Below are 17,276 nucleotides of genomic sequence, written 5' to 3'. Positions count from 1 at the left end.
AAGATGCCAAACGCTCCTCATATGTTAACTCCTTCATTCCCAGAATCATCCTCTGGAACTTCCACTAGACTCCCTCCAATGACAACACATCCTTTCTGAGATATGGCCTAAAACTGTTGACAATACTGCAAGTGCGGCCTGACTAGTATCTTATAAAGGCTCAGAATAATCTCTTGCTTTTATATTCTATTCTCCTTGAAATAAATGCCAACATTACATTTGCCTTCTTTACCACAGGCTCGACTTGGAAATTAACTTTCTGGGACTCTGCATGAGGGCTCCTAAGTCCCACTGTACCTCTGAATTTTGAACTTTCTCCCCATTTAGATAATAGTCCACACTATTGTTCCTTTTACCAAAACGCAATATCATACATTTCCCAACCCTGTATTCCATCTGCCACCTTTTTGCCCATTCTTCCAATTTAACTAAGTCCTGCTGCAATTGTATTGCTTCCTCAGCACCATCTTCATCTCCACCTATCTTAATATCATTTGCAAACTTTGCTTTAAAGCTGTCAATTCCATTATCTAAATCATTGACAAACAATGTGAAAAGTAAAAGTCCCAATACTAACCCCTGAGGAACACCATTGGTCACCATCAGTCAACCAGAAAAGACCTTTATTAATCCCACTCGCAGTGAAGACTGATGAAAAGTACCCATTAAGTTCACCTGTCATTTCCTTGTCCCCATTACGACCTTACGCACATCATTTTCCAGTGGTTCAATATCAACTCTCACCTCCCTTTTACTCTTTAGAGAGGGCGGGAGAGCAGCCAGATATCCTGGTACATTTTAGTACCAATGACATAGGAAGGAAAAGCAATGAGGTCCTGAAGATAGAATTTAGAGAGCCTGGAACAAAACTGAGAAGCAGGACCTCCAGGATAGGACTTTCTGAACTGATATCCTTGCTATGTGCTAGTGAGGGTAGAAACAGGATGATCTGGCAGATAAATGTGTGGCTGAGAAGCTGGTGCAGAGGGCAGTGCTTCAGGTTTTTAGATCATTGGGATCTCTTCTGGAGGAGGTATGACCTGTACAAAAGGGACGGGTTGTGCCTGAACTAGAGGGGGACCAGTATTCTCATGGGCAGGTTCATTAGAGCTGTTGAGGAGGGTTTAAACTAATTTGGCAGGGGGATGGGAATCAGAGTGAAGGGACTCAGGAAAGGACGGTTAGTAAAAAAGCAAATATGGCATGCAGTCAGACTGTCAGGAAAGGCAGGCAGGTGATGGGACAAAACTGAAGCCAGCAAGGTGAGAATCAGTGCATTAGGGATGCAAAATCAAAAAGAGTAAAACATACAGCACTCAAAGTGATATATCTTAATGCACAGAGTATAAGAAACGAGGTGGATGATCTTGGTGCACCATTACAGATTGCCGGGTGTGATGCTGTGGCCATCACTGAATCGTGGCTGAAGGATGGTTGTAGTTAGGAACTGAATGTCCAAGGTTACACGTTACATCGGAGGGATAGGAAGGTAGGCAGAGGGGTGCTGTGGCTCTGCTGGTAAAGAATGGCATCAAATCAATAAAAAGATGTGACTTAAGATCAGAAGATGTTAAATCCTTGTGGGTTGAGTTAAGAAACTACAAAGGTAAAAGGACCCTGATGGCAGTTATGTACAAACCTCCTAACAGTATCTAGGAGGTGGACCACAGATTGCAATAGGAAATAGAAAGGGGCAATGTTATGATAGTGGTGGGAGATTTTAACATGCAGGTTGATTGGGAAATTCAGGTTGGTTATAGATCTCAAGAGAGTCAGTTTGTTAAAATGCTACAAAATGGCTTTTTAGAGCAGTTTGTTATTGAGCCTTCTGGGGGATCAGCTTTACTTGATTGGGTGTTATGTAATGAACCAAATGTGATTAGGGAGTTTAAGGTAAAAGAGACCTTAGACGTCAGTGATCACAATATCATTGAGATCAACTTGAAATTTGATAGGGAGAAAGTAAAGCCTGATGTAGTAGTATTTCAGTGGAGTAAGGGAAATTAAAGTGGTATGAGAGAGGAGTTAGCCAAAGTAAACTGGAAGAAGATGCTGGCAGGGATGTCAGCAGAGCAGCAAAGGCATGTGCTTCTAGGGAAAATGAGGAAGGTGCAGGATAGATGTGTTCCAAAAATGAAGATATACTCAAATGACAAAATAGTACAAACATGGCTGACAAGAGAAGTCAAAGATAGTATAAAAACAAAAGAGAGGGCATACAACAAAGCAAAAATTAGCAGGAAGATAGAGAATTGGGAAACTTTTAAAACCCTACAGAGAGCAACTAAAAGAAGGGAAAAGATGAAATATGAAAGAAAGCTGGCAAACAATATCAAAGTGCATAGTAAAACTTATTTCAGCTATGTAAAAAATAAAACAGAGATGAGAGTGAATATAGAACCACTAGAAAATGAAGCCAGATAAATAGTAATGGGCATCAAGAAGATGGCAGATGAACTAAATAAGTAGTTTACAACAGCTTTCACTGTGAAAGACACTAGCAGTGTGCCAGATATTGTTGTGTGTGAAGGATGAGAAATGAATGCAGTTACTATTCCAAGGGAGAAGGTGCACAGTGAGCTGAAAGATCTAAGGCTACATAAGTCAACCACACCAGGTGAACTGCACTCTGAGGTTCTGAAATAGGTAGTGCTGGAGATTGTGGAAGCATTAGTAATGCTCTTTCAAAAATCATTGAACTCTGACATGGTGCCAGAGGACTGCAAATCTGAAAATGCCACTTCACTCTTTAAGAAAGGAGAAAGGCAACAGAAAGAAAATTACAGACCAGTTAGCCTGACCTCAGTGATTAGGAACATGTTAGAGCCAATTGTTCAAGATGAGGCTATGGAGTACTTGGTGACACAAGACAGCATAGGAAAAAGTCAGCATGGTTTCCTTAAGGGAACATCTTGCTCAACCTGTTGGAATAGTTTGAGGAGATTACAAGTAGGATAGATAAAGGGGATGTAGTGGATGTTGTATATTTGGACTTTCAGAAGGCCTTTGACAAGGTGCCACAGATGAGGCTGCTTACCAAGTTAAGAGCCCATGGTATTACAGGAAAGTTACTAACATGGTTAGAGCATTGGCTGATGGGTAGGAGACAGCGAGTGGGAATAAAAGGATCCTTTCCTGGTTGGCTACCAGGAGTCAGTGTTGGAATCACTTCTTTTTATGCTGTATATCAATGATTTAGATGATGGAATAGATGGCTTTGTTGCCAGGTTTGTAGATGATACAAAAATTGATGGAGGGGTAGGTAGTGTTGACGAAACAGGTCGGATGCAAAAGAACTTAGACCGATTAGGAGAATGGGCAAGAAAGTGGCAAATGAAATACAATGTTGGAAAATGCATAGTCATGCACTTTGGTAGTAGAAGTAAATGTGCAGACTATTTTCTAAATGGGGAAAAAAATCCCAAAATCTGCGATACAAAGGGACTTGGGAGACCTTGCGCAGAACACCCTGAAGGTTAACTTCCAGGTTGAGTCGGTGGTAAGGAAGGCAAATGCAATGTGAGCACTCATTTCAAGGGGTCTAGAATACAAGAGCAAGGATGTGATACTGGGGCTTTATAAGGCACTGGTGAGGCCTCACCTTGAGTATTGTGAACAGTTTTGGGCTCTTCATCTGAGAAAAGATGTGTTGGCATTGGAGAGGTACAGAGGCAGTTCACAAGGATGATTCTGGGAATGAAAGGATTAGCATATGAAGAATATTGATGGCTCTGTGCCTGTTCTCACTGGAATTCAGAAGGATGAGGGAGGATCTCATTGAAGCCTTTTGAAAGGCCTAGACAGAGGAGATGTGGAAAGGATGTTTCCCATGATGGGGAGTCTAGGACAAAAGGGCTCAGCCTCAGGATAGAGGAGCATCCTTTCAAATCAGTAGCCAGCTGGTGGCATAGTGGCATCAGCACCGGACTTTGGAGCGAAGGCTCCCAAGTTCGAATCCAGCCGACTCCCTTGCACACATTCCATCTGTACTGGGTTGAGCATCAAGCTAGCAACTAGGCCTTGTAAAAGTAAGAAAGCCTGCTAAAAAAACACCATCAAGACGGCCTCCTGATGACTCCACTCGGAGTTAAGGGCTATCTTCTTCTTCTTCTCTCAAAACAGAGATGTGAAGAAATTTCTTTAGCCAAAGGGTGATGAATTTGTGGCGTTTGTTACCATACGTAGCTGTGGAGGACAGGTTGTTGGGTGCTTTTAAGCCAGTGATTGGTAGATTCTTGATTGGACAAAGCATCAATGGAGGGGGTACATTCAGATTGGAGGATTGTGACTAGTGGTGTCCCACAAGGATCTGTTCTGGGACCTCTACTTTTCGTGATTTTTATTAATGACCTGGATGTGGGGGTAGAAGGGTGGGTTGGCAAGTTTGCAGATGACACAAAGGTTGGTGGTGTTGTAGATAGTGTAGAGGATTGTCAAAGATTGCAGAGAGACATTGATAGGATGCAGTAGTGGGCTGAGAAGTGGCAGATGGAGTTCAACCCAGAGAACTGTGAGGTTGTACACTTTGGAAGGACAAACTCCAAGACAGAGTACAAAGTAAGTGGTAGGATACTTGGTAGTGTGGAGGAGCAGAGGGATCTCAGGGTACATGTCCACAGATCCCTGAAAGTTGCCTCACAGGTGGATAGGGTAGTTGAGAAAGCTTATGGGGTGTTAGCTTTCATAAGTCGAGGGATAGAGTTTAAGAGTCGTGATGTAATGATGCAGCTCTATAGAACTCTGGTTAGGCCACACTTGGAGTACTGTGTCCAGTTCTGGTCGCCTCACTATAGGAAGGATGTGGAAGCATTGGAAAGTGTACAGAGGAGATTTACCAGGATGCTGCCTGGTTTAGAGAGTATGCATTATGATCAGAGATTAAGGGAGCTAGGGCTTTACTCTTTGGAGAAAAGGAGGATGAGAAGAGACATGATAGAGGTGTACAAGATAATAAGAGGAATAGATAGAGTGGATAGCCAGCGCGTCTTCCCCAGGGCACCACTGCTCAATACAAGAGGATATGGCTTTAAGGTAAGGGGTGGGAAGTTCAAGGGGGATATTAGAGGAAGGTTTTTTACTCAGAGAGTGGTTGGTGCGTGGAATGCACTGCCTGAGTCAGTGGTGGAGGCAGATACACTAGTGAAGTTTAAGAGACTACTACACGGGTACATGGAGGAATTTAAGGTGGGGGCTTATATGGGAGGCAGGGTTTGAGGGTCAGCACAACATTGTGGGCCGAAGGACCTGTACTGTGCTGTACTATTCTATGTTCTATGTTCTATGTTATTGGGAGAAGTCCAGGGAATGGGAGGTGAAAAAGAAGGATCAGCCACGATTGAATGGCATTGCAGACTCGATGGGCCAAATGGCCTAATTCTGCTCCTTTGTCTTATGGTCTATTTATAACTAAATCTTCTGGCATCCTGTCACAAACAAGAGAAAATCGGCAGATACTGGAAATCCGAGCAACACGCAAAATGCTGGAGGAGCTCAGCAGGCCAGGCAGCATCTGGGAAAAGAGTTGAAGGTGCTTAGGCATCCTGCTGAAGGGTTTAGGGCGGAAATGTTGACTGTACTTTTCCTAGATGCTGCTGGGCCTGCTGAGTTCCTCCAGCATTTTGTGTGTGTTGCACTTGGTATCCTGCTTTATATCATTGGCTAGTCTGCCCTCATATTTCATCTTTTCCCTTCTTATAGCTTTTCAGTTGCCTTTTGTTGGATTTTAAAAGCTTCCCCTTCTTGAAGGCATTCAAAAAATTCCCTCTCCTGCAATCTGACGCCATCCCAATTTCTGCAATTGAATTGCATACTGAAGTCCAACATTACAATTGTGTCATACCCCGATTACATGCCTTTTCCAGCTTACTTTGCAATCTCAACCTCACACAGGAGCCCTGTCCCTTCTTCACCAGGCATCCCTTCTCCAGGGACTCCAGGAGTCTCTTAATTTGGCATCTCTCCTTGTGGGTCACTTCAGCCCCCTTCCCTTCTTTTGGAGGATAGTGTGGATAGACTGAGCAACCCCTTGCAGACCTGACCAGCGATCAGTGGCCAGCTGGGTTTAAAAGATATTCTCCAGTAGTCATCCACAGAGATGGCTGTGACTCCATGCTGGATTTGAGGAAGTCCACTTTCTCGGCTTCAGGAATGTCCTCCTATTCCCCATCACTGCCTAACGCCCTCATCACCCTCCAAGCTGTCATCATCTGCACCCGACATGACCAAATCACTCCTCTCCATGGCACCAATGGGAAGCTCCACAATAGGCATTACCTCATCCCCAGGATCAGTGACATAGGGAGGCCCTGCCACCACTGGATCTAGAGGCAGGGCAGGGCAGATCCCCCAGTCATTGTACTGTGCACTCTGAACTCAGAGCAGACAGCCTACTAATCCTTCTGGAGTTTGAACAGACGACACGATCCACTTGGGTCATGCTCACCTCCACACCCTTGTCACCCTCCCGGAAGCAGCAGTAGGAGTGTCTCCACTCTGCACCTATTGGGACGCCCTCCCTCTGAATAACTGTGCGGGATGGTGATCCAAGGTACTACATTTTGCCTTCGTGGCCCAGTGCTGGAAGCCCCTCAGCACTGCATTTGGCCTCAACTGAAGTAACAATTTGGGAAACTAACCCCAAGGACACTCCACCCACAGGCGATCCCTGTTCTACAGAGTTTTTCCCCTCCGCAGGGAATACTCGCTGTGGGTGTGCAGCCTCTATTGATGGCAAGACTGTCTCCTCACATGCTCCTTCTAATATGGCACTGCTCATCAGCACACAGGACGCATGCTCAGGAGATACCACCCCAGAAGAGGGCCCCTGTATGGCAGGACAATTCTCCATCTCTGAGGAGACATACTCCACGCATATGGCTTCACAAGATCACAAGACAAAGGAGCAGCAGTAGGCCATTTGGCCCATCGAGTCTGCTCCACCACTCCACCATGAGCTATGCTATTCTCCAATCTAGTTCCAATTTCTGGCTTTTTCCCTATATCCCTTTATACCCTGACTAATTAGATACCTATTAATCTCCTCCTTAAACACCCTCAATGATCGGGTCTCCACAGCTGTATGTGGCAACGAATTCCATGGATCCACGACCCTCTGGCTAAAAAAATTTCTCCTCATCTCTGTTTTAAATGGGTACCCTCTAATTCTAAGACTGTGGCCTCTTGTCCTGGACTCACCCACCAAGGGAAACAGCCTTTCCACATCTACTCTGTCCAACCCTTTCAACATTCGAAATGTTTCTATGAGATCCCCTCTCATTCTTCTATACTCTAATGAATACAATCCAAGAGCTGACAAACACTCCTCATATGTTAGCCCCTGCATTCCAGGAATCATCCTTGTAAATCTTCTCTGAACTCTCTTCAACATCAGTACATCCCTTCTAAGATAGGGGGCCCAAAACTGCACACAGTATTCCAAATGAGGTCTCACCAGTGCCCCATAGAGCCTCATCAACACCTCCTTACCCTTATACACTATTCCTCTTGAAATGAATGCCAACATAGCATTCGCTTTCCTTACTGCCGATCCAACCTGGTGGTTAACCTTTAGGGTATCCTGCACGAGGACCCCCAAGTCCCTTTGCACTTCCGATTTTTGAATTTTCTCCCCACCTAAATAATAATCTGCCCGATTATTTCTTCTTCCAAAATGTACAACCGTACATTTCTCAACATTGTATCTCATCTGCCATTTCTTTGCCCACTCTCCTAAACTGAGCAAAATTCTCTGCAACCTTTCCGTTTCTTCAACACTTCCTGCTCCTCCACCTATCTTGGTGTTGTCCGCAAACTTAGCCACAAAACCATTTAATCCATAATCTAAATCATCGATATACATTGTAAAAAGAAGCAGCCCCAACACCAACCCCTGCGGAACACCACTAGTAACCGGCAACCAATCAGAATAGGATCCCTTTATTCCCACCCTTTGCTTTCTTCTTATCAGCCAATGCTCCACCCATTCCAATATCTTTCCTGTAATTCCATCGGCTCTCATCTTATTAAGCAGCCTCTTATGCGGCACCTTATCGAAGGCCTTTTGAAAATCCAAATACACAACATCCACAGCCTCTCCCTTGTCAATCTTATTTGAAATTACCTCAAAAAATTCCAATAGGTTGGTGAGGCAGGATCTTCCCTTCATGAAACCATGCGGCTTGGGCCTATCTTGTCATGTACCTCGAGGTATTTCATGATCTCGTCCTTGAGGATTGACTCCAATAACTTTCCAACTACCGATGTCAAACTAATTTTCTTTTTGCTGCTTCCCTCCTTTCTTAAACAGCGGAACTACATTTGTGACCTTCCAGTCCTCTGGAACCATGCCAGAGTCTATTGATTCCTGGAAGATCATTTCCAATGCCTCCACAATCTCCAAAGCCACCTCCTTCAGAACCCGTGGGTGCACTTTATTCTGTCCGGGAGACTTATCTATTCTTAGTTCATTTAGCTTCCCAAGCACTTTCTCTTTAGTAATCTTGACTACCTAATTCTATTCCCTGAGACCTCTGGCTATCAGGTATGTTGCTAATATCTTCCACTGTGAAAACTGATGCAAAATACTCATTTAGTTCCTCCGTCATCTCTTTGTTACCCATTATAATTTCTCCAGCATCATTTTCAATTGGTTCTATATCTACCCATGTCACTCTTTTACTCTTCATATATTTAAAAAAACTCTTAGTATCCTTTTTTATGTTAATTGCCAACTTCCTTTCATAATTCATATTTTCTTTCCTAATGACTTTCTTAGTTCCCTTCTGTAAGTTTTTAAAAGTCGTCCAGTCCTCAGTTTTCCCACTAATTCTTGCTTCCTTGTATGCCATCTCTTTTGCTTTTATTTTAGCCTTAACCTCTCGTTAGCCACATTTGTGCCATTTTTCCACTCATGATTTTCTTTTTTCTTGGAATATATTTTTCCTGAACTTTCCTTATTTCTTGTAGGAATTTCATCCATTCTGCTCTACCGACCCTCCATCTAGCTTACTTTTCCAATCGACTTGGGCCGATTCTTCTCTCATTCCACTGTAATTTCCTTTCTTCCACTGAAATATCGATACACCTGATACCAGCTTCTCCTTTTCAAATTTGAAACTGAACTCAATGATACTTCACTACTTCCAAGGGGTTCCATAACGTCCAGCTCCCTAATCACCTCAGGTTCGTTACACAGCACCCAATCCAAAACAGCCGGTCCCCTGGTGGACTAATGGACAAGCTGCTCCAAAAAACCATCCTGTAGACATTCTACAAACTCCCTCTCCTGAGATCCAGTGCCTTCCTGACTTTCCCAATCCACTTTCATATTAAAATCCCCCATAATTATCTTGACATTTTCTTTCTGACATGCTTTTTCTATTTCTAGCTGTAACTTGTAGTCCACATCCCGGCTGCTGTTTGGAGGCCTGTATATAACTGCTATTAGTGTCTTTTTACCCTTGCCATTTCTTAACTTGACCCATAAGGATTCTACCTCTTCTGATCCTATGTCCCTTCTTTCTAGTGATTTGATATTGTTGCTTACCATCAGGGCCACGCCACCCCCTTTACCTACCTTCCTAACTTTCCTATACACTGTGTATCCTTGGACAATCAGCTCCCAATCACATCCATCATTTAGCCATGACTCGGTGATGGCTACAATGTCATATCTTTTAACCTGTAGCTGTACAACAAGGTCATCCACTTTATTTCTAATGCTGTGTGCATTTAAGTACAGTACATTTAGATCAGCAACACACATAAAAGTTGCTGGTGAATGCAGCAGGCCAGGCAGCATCTCTAGGAAGAGGTGCAGTCGATGTTTCAGGCCGAGACCCTTCGTCAGGACTAACTTAAGGAAGAGTGAGTAAGAGATTTGAAAGTGGGAGGGGGAGATCCAGAATGATAGGAGAAGACAGGAGGGGGAGGGATGGAGCCAAGAGCTGGACAGGTGATAGGCGAAAGGGATACGAGAGGATCATGGGACGGGAGGTCCGGGAAGAAAGACAAGGGGGGGGGGAACCCAGAGGATGGGCAAGGGGTATATTCAGAGGGACAGAGGGAGAAAAAGGAGAGTGAGAGAAAGAATGTGTGTATAAAAATAAGTAACAGATGGGGTATGAGGGGGAGGTGGGGCATTAGCGTAAGTTAGAGAAGTCGATGTTAATGCCATCAGGTTGGAGGCTACCCAGACGGAATATAAGGTGTTGTTCCTCCAACCTGAGTGTGGCTTCATCTTTACAGTAGAGGAGGCCGTGGATAGACATGTCAGAATGGGAATGGGATGTGGAATTAAAATGTGTGGCCACTGGGAAATCCTGCTTTCTCTGGCGGACAGAGCGTAGATGTTCAGCAAAGCGGTCTCCCAGTCTGCGTTGGGTCTCGCCAATATATAAAAGGCCACATCGGGAGCACCGGACGCAGTATATCACCCCAGTCGACTCACAGGTGAAGTGTTGCCTCACCTGGAAGGACTGTTTGGGGCCCTGAATGGTGGTAAGGGAGGAAGTGTAAGGGCATGTGTAGCACTTGTTCCACTTACACGGATAAGTGCCAGGAGGGAGATCAGTGGGGAGGGATGGGGCGGACGAATGGACAAGGGAGCTGCGTAGGGAGCAATCCCTGCGGAATGCAGAGAGAGGGGGGGAGGGTAAGATGTGCTTAGTGGTGGGATCCCGTTGGAGGTGGCGGAAGTTACGGAGAATAATATGTTGGACCCGGAGGCTGGTGGGGTGGTAGGTGAGGACCAGGGGAACCCTATTCCTAGTGGGGTGGCGGGAGGATGGAGTGAGAGCAGATGTATGTGAAATGGGGGAGATGCGTTTAAGAGCAGAGTTGATAGTGGAGGAAGGGAAGCCCCTTTCTTTAAAAAATTGCAGACATCTCCCTCGTCCTAGAATGAAAAGCCTCATCCTGAGAGCAGATGTGGCGGAGACGGAGGAATTGCGAGAAGGGAATGGCGTTTTTGCAAGAGACAGGGTGAGAAGAGGAATAGTCCAGATAGCTGTGAGAGTCAGTAGGCTTATAGTAGACATCAGTGGATAAGCTGTCTCCAGAGACAGAGACAGAAAGATCTAGAAAGGGGAGGGAGGTGTCAGAAATGGACCAGGTAAACTTGAGGGTAGGGTGAAAGTTGGAGGCAAAGTTAATAAAGTCAACGAGTTCTGCATGCGTGCAGGAAGCAGCGTCAATGCAGTCATCGATGTAGCGAAGGAAAAGTGGGGGACAGATATCAGAATAGGCACGGAACATAGATTGTTCCACAAAGCCAACAAAAAGGCAGGCATAGCTAGGACCCATACGGGTGCCCATAGCTACACCTTTAGTTTGGAGGAAGTGGGAGGAGCCAAAGGAGAAATTATTAAGAGTAAGGACTAATTCCGCTAGTCGGAGCAGAATGGTGGTAGAGGGGAACTGATTAGGTCTGGAATCCAAAAAGAAGCGTAGAGCTTTGAGACCTTCCTGATGGGGGATGGAAGTATATAGGGACTGGACATCCATGGTGAAAATAAAGCGGTGGGGGCCAGGGAACTTAAAATCATCGAAAAGTTTAAGAGCGCGAGAAGTGTCACGAACATAGGTAGGAAGGGATTGAACAAGGGGGGATAAAACCGTGTCGAGGTATGCAGAAACGAGTTCGGTGGGGCAGGAGCAAGCTGAGACAATAGGTCGGCCAGGACAGGCAGGTTTGTGGATCTTGGGTAGGAGGTAGAAACGGGAAGTGCGAGGTGTGGGAACTATAAGGTTGGTAGCAGTGGGTGGGAGATCCCCTGAACGGATAAAGTCAGTGATGATGTGGGAGACAATGGCCTGGTGCTCCTTAGTGGGGTCACGATCGAGGGGTAAATAAGAGGAGGTATCCGCGAGTTGTCGCTGTGCCTCGGCAAGGTAGAGGTCAGTACGCCAGACTACAACAGCACCCCCTTATCAGCGGGTTCAATAATAAGGTTAGGATTAGTGCGGAGGGAGTGGAGAGCAGAGCGTTCCAAAGGGGTGAGGTTGGAATGGGAACAAGGTGCGGTGAAGTCGAGTCGATTGATATCCCGTCGGCAGTTAGCGATAAAGAGATCCAGAGCAGGCAGAAGACCAAAGCAGGGTGTCCATGAAGAAGAGGAGGGTTGAAGACAGGAGAAGGGGTCATCAGTGGGAGTGGAAGAGTCCTTGCCGAAGAAGTAGGCTCGGAGACTGAGATGGCGGAAGAAAAGTTCCACATCATGGCGAACACGGAACTCGCTGAGGTGTGGGCGAAGGGGGACAAAGGTGAGGCCCTTACTGAGGACAGAGCATTCTGCCTCCGACAGTTGAAGGTCGGAGGGAATGGTAAAGACCCGGCACGGATGAAAGCTAGGATCAGAGGGGGGAGGGGGGAGGCTGGGGCTGTCAGTGGAGAGGGGAGGGTTGGGGTGAGAGGAAGATGGAGCCTCTGATCGCCCAGGAGCTGACGGTGGGATCTGAGGGAGACGGGGTTGCAGAGTGGTGGTGGGGGAAGGGGAGAAGGGAGTCACAATAGCAGCACGTGAAGACAGGGCCTGGAGTTCAAGGCTGGAGTCGCAGTTGGTGGTTGCGCAATCACTTTGAATGTCTCCATGGACCATGGAAACATTTAGATCAGTATCTGTTACCAATTTTGCTATATTTCTATCACACAACAAATTATCCTGTCTACTCACCTGCCTGTCCTTCTTGCCATCTTTGCTGCACAATATCTTTGACTTATTTCTATTTTCCTCTTCCTCGACCCTAACACCCTGGTTTCCTTCCCCCTGCCAACTTGATTTAAACCCTCCCTAACAGGCTTGGGGTAAATCCACCCCCTCATGTGGCTCTTGGACTGCAAAAGATACATCCCTCTGATTCTTCATACTACTGATACACAAAGACACGCTGATCTCCATTTTGGAAGTGTCCTCAGTCTCTGACATCACTTCCCCAGGTTCTTGCTGAATCTCAGACACAAGGAGACTTGAACTTTGGCAGTCCACCATAGTGTAGCCACTGTTTAGCGCTCAAGAGACATTGACCAAAAATTTTACAAAACAGAAGAACCTTTCAGAATAAACCAGGGAAGGTAGTGCACCTGTGGCTGACAAGGGAAATCAGGGATAGTATCAATTCCAAAGAAAAAACATACAAATTAGCCAGAAAAAGCGGCTCACCTGAGGACTGGGAGAAATTCAGAGTCCAGCAGAGGAGGACAAAGGGCTTAATTAGGAAAGGGAAAAAAGATTATGAGAGTAGACTGGCAGGGAACATAAAAACTGACTGTAAAAGCTTTTATAGATATGTGAAAAGAAAAAGATTGGTCAAAACAAATGTAGGTCCCTTATAGTCAGAAACAGGTGAATTGATCATGGGGGACAAGGACATGGCAGACCAATTGAATAACTACTTTGGTTCTGCCTTCACTAAAGAGGACATAAATAATCTTCTGGAAATAGTACGGGACCGAGGGTCTAGTGAGATGGAGGAACTGAGGGAAATACATGTTAGTAGGGAAGTGGTGTTAGGTAAAATGAAGGGATTAAAGGCAGATAAATCCCTGGGGCCAGATGGTCTGCATCCCAGAATGCTTAAGGAGGTAGCCCAAGAAATAGTGGATGCATTAGTGATAATTTTTCAAAACTCTTTAGATTCTGGACTAGTTCCTGAGGATTGGAGGGTGGCTAATGTAACCCCGCTTTTTAAAAAAGGAGGGAGAGAGAAACCAGGGAATTATAGACCGGTTAGCCTAACATCGGTGGTGGGGAAAACGCTAGAGTCAGTTATCAAAGATGTGATAACAGCACATTTGGAAAGCAGTGAAATCATCAGACAAAGTCAGCATGGATTTGTGAAAGGAAAATCATGTCTGATGAATCTCATAGAATTTTTTGAGGATGTAACTAGTAGAGTGGATAGGGGAGAACCAGTGGATGTGGTATATTTGGATTTTCAGAAGGCTTTTGACAAGGTCCCACACAGGAGATTAGTGTGCAAACTTAAACATGTGTGCATAACCAATTTCCCCCGGGATCAATAAAGTATGACTATGACTATGACTAAAGCACACGGTATTGGGGGTATGGTGTTTATGTGCATAGAGAATTGGTTGGCAGACAGGAAGCATAGAGTGGGAATAAACAGGACCTTTTCAGAATGGCAGGCAGTGACTAGTGGGGTACTGCAAGGCTCAGTACTGAGACCCCAGTTGTTTACAACATATATTAATGACTTAGACGAGGGAATTAAATGCAGCATCTCCAAATTTGCGGATGACATGAAGCTGGCCGGCAGTGTTAGCTGTGAGGAGGATGCTAAGAGGATGCAGGGTGACTTGGATAGGTTAGGTGAGTGGGCAAATTCATGGCAGATGCAATTTAATGTGGATAAATGTGACGTTATCCACTTTGGTGGCAAAAACAGGAAAACAGATTATTATCTGAATGGTGGCCGATTAGGAAAAGGGGAGGTGCAACGAGACCTGGGTGTCATTATACACCAGTCATTGAAAGTGGGCATGCAGGTACAGCAGGTGGTGAAAAAGGCGAATGGTACGCTGGCATTTATAGCGAGAGGATTCGAGTACAGGAGCAGGGAGGTACTACTGCAGTTGTACAAGGCCTTGGTGAGACCACACCTGGAGTATTGTGTGCAGTTTTGGTCCCCTAATCTGAAGAAAGACATCCTTGCCAGAGAGGGAATGCAAAGAAGGTTCACCAGATTGATTCCTGGGATGGCAGGACTTTCATATGAAGAAAGACTGGATCGACTAGGCTTATACTCTCTGGAATTTAGAAGATCGAGGGGGGATCTTATTGAAACGTATAAAATCCTAAAGGGATTGGACAGGCTAGATGCAGGAAGATTGTTCCTGATGTTGGGGAAGTCCAGAACGAGAGGTCACAGTTTGTGGATAAAGGGGAAGCCTTTTAGGACCGAGATGAGGAAAAACTTCTTCACACAGAGAGTGGTGAATCTGTGGAATTCTCTGCCACAGGAAACAGTTGAGGCCAGTTCATTGGCTATATTTAAGAGGGAGTTAGATATGGCCCTTGTGGCTGAAGGGATCGGGGGTATGGAGGGAAGGCTGGTACAGGGTTCTGAGTTGGATGATCAGCCATGATCATACTGAATGGCGGTGCAGGCTCGAAGAGCCAAATGGCCTACTCCTGCACCTATTTTCTATGTTTCTATGTTTCTAGGAAGAGAAATTGCTCTACTTCACTACCAAAATGACACTCGACACTCCAAAACCTTCTGACTGTCTCCAAACCTGTTCTTTTAGGATTTTGCTGGTGATATTCTAAGTGTAGGAGAGAGAGTTCATACAGTGTGAACCTCTCTCAGTATTCCCTCTCTCAAAGTGTGACCTTCCTTCAGTACTGTCCCTCCCAGTGTGACTCTCCCTCAGTACTGCCCCTCCCACAGTGTGACCTTCCGTCAATACTCTCCCTCAGTACCACCCATTTCACGATGTGACCCTCCCTCAGTACCACCCCTCCCACACTTTGACCCTCCCTCGGGACCACCCCTCCGACAGTGTGACCCTCCCTCGGTACCACCCCTCCCACAGTGTGACCCTCCCTCAGTACCACACCTCCCACAGTGTGACCCTCCCTCAGTAACACCCCCCCCCCACAGTGTGACACTCTCTCAATACCACCCTCCCACAGAGTGACCCTCCCTGAGTACCACCCCTCCCACACTGTGACTCTCCCTCGGGACCACCCCTCCCACAGAGTGACCCTCCCTCAGTACCAACCCCCCCACAGTGTGACCCTCCCTCAGTACCACCCCTCTCACAGTGTGACAATCTCTCAATACCATCCTCACACAGTGCTGCCCCCCCACAGAGTGACTCTCCCTCAGTACCACCCCTCCCATAGTGACCCTCCCTCAGTACCACCCCTCCCACAGTGTGACCCTCCCTCAGTACCACCCCTCCACAGTGTGACCCTCTCTCAATACCACCCTCCCACAGTGCTGCCCCTCCAACAGAGTGACCCTCCCTCAGTACCAACCCTCCCACAGTGTGACCCTCCCTCAGTACCACCCCTCCCACAGTGTGACAATCTCTCAATACCACCCTCGCACGGTGCTGCCCCCCCCACAGAGTGACTCTCCCTCAGTACCACCCCTCCCATAGAGTGACCCTCCCTCAGTACCACCCCTCCCACGGTGTGACCCTCCCTCAGTACCACCCCTCCCACAATGTGACCCTCTCTCAGTACCACCACCCCACAGTGTGACCTTCCCTCAGTACCACCCTTCCAATAGTGTTGGCCTCCCTCACTATCACCCCTCCCACAGTGTGACCCTCCCTCACTACCACCCCTCCCACAGTGTGACCCTCCCTCACTACCACCCCTACCACAGTGTGACCCTCCCTCACTACCACCCCTCCCACAGTGCTACTCCTGCAGTGAATTATTTCCTCCCTGAGAAATGCACTCACCCATATCCAGTGGCGTATCTTGTTTCTTGTCTCCATTGAAGCAATTCTGTATTAAAGATCAGGCAAATGAGTAATGGAACAGGCTATTCATGATCATGCAGGATTATTTTTCCACGCTATCCTACTATCTTTCTCCCCAAGTGTTGTGTGTCCAGCCCTCTCTCTGCCTTTACACGTCCATGTTCTGCTGTTTTATTTTCGAGATACAACATGGAACAGCCCTTCCTGCCCTTCAAGGTTGGATAGATTTTGGCATTGTAGGGGAATTAAGGGTTATGGGGAAAAGGCAGGTAGGTGGAGATGAGTCCATGGCCAGATCAGCCATGATCTTATTGAATGACGGGGCAGGCTCGACGGGCCAGATGGCCTACTCCTGCTTCTATTTCTTGTGTTACCTGTGCCACCCAGCAACCCAATGATTTAAAGCCCAGCTTAAATCATGGGGCAATTTACATGACCAATTAACCCACTAAATGGTAAGTCTTCGGACTATGGGAGGAAACTAGAGCACCTGAGGAAAATCCACGTGCACATGGGACGAAATGTACAAACTTGCTTACAGAGGATGCAGGAATTGAAATCTGAACTCCAATGCTCTGAGCTGTATTAGCGTCACACTAATCTCCTCATGTTTCTTGCAACAACCTTATGTTTACTGCAACAGTCTGCGATTTCTCCACAAATTTATTTCTGTTCTAAGGAATAAAGACTTAGCTTAGCTGATCTTTCCCGATAACTCAGGACTCCTTGTAAATCCTTTCCGCACTCTTTCCACTGGTTAATGTCAAGTGATGTGATAAAGGTAGTGGGCAAGAAGCTAAATTCACACATACATACTTGC

At 46.1% G+C, this 17,276-nt stretch overlaps 1 protein-coding gene across 3 annotated transcripts in view; it reads right to left on the bottom strand.

Annotated features, from left to right (window-relative positions):
* Positions 1-17,276, bottom strand: part of LOC134355083 (guanine nucleotide exchange factor VAV3) — a 398,893-nt gene that overhangs the window by 104,079 nt on the left and 277,538 nt on the right. For all 3 annotated transcript variants that reach the window (XM_063064827.1, XM_063064829.1, XM_063064828.1), the window contains one exon: positions 16,436-16,481. In XM_063064827.1, coding sequence (XP_062920897.1) covers positions 16,436-16,481 — 46 coding nt within the window. The remainder of the gene's footprint in view (positions 1-16,435; positions 16,482-17,276) is intronic.

This window comes from Mobula hypostoma, chromosome 12 (genome assembly GCF_963921235.1).
Source record: "Mobula hypostoma chromosome 12, sMobHyp1.1, whole genome shotgun sequence".
Taxonomy (NCBI): domain Eukaryota; kingdom Metazoa; phylum Chordata; class Chondrichthyes; order Myliobatiformes; family Myliobatidae; genus Mobula; species Mobula hypostoma.
This window is presented reverse-complemented; position numbering and strand designations above follow the sequence as displayed.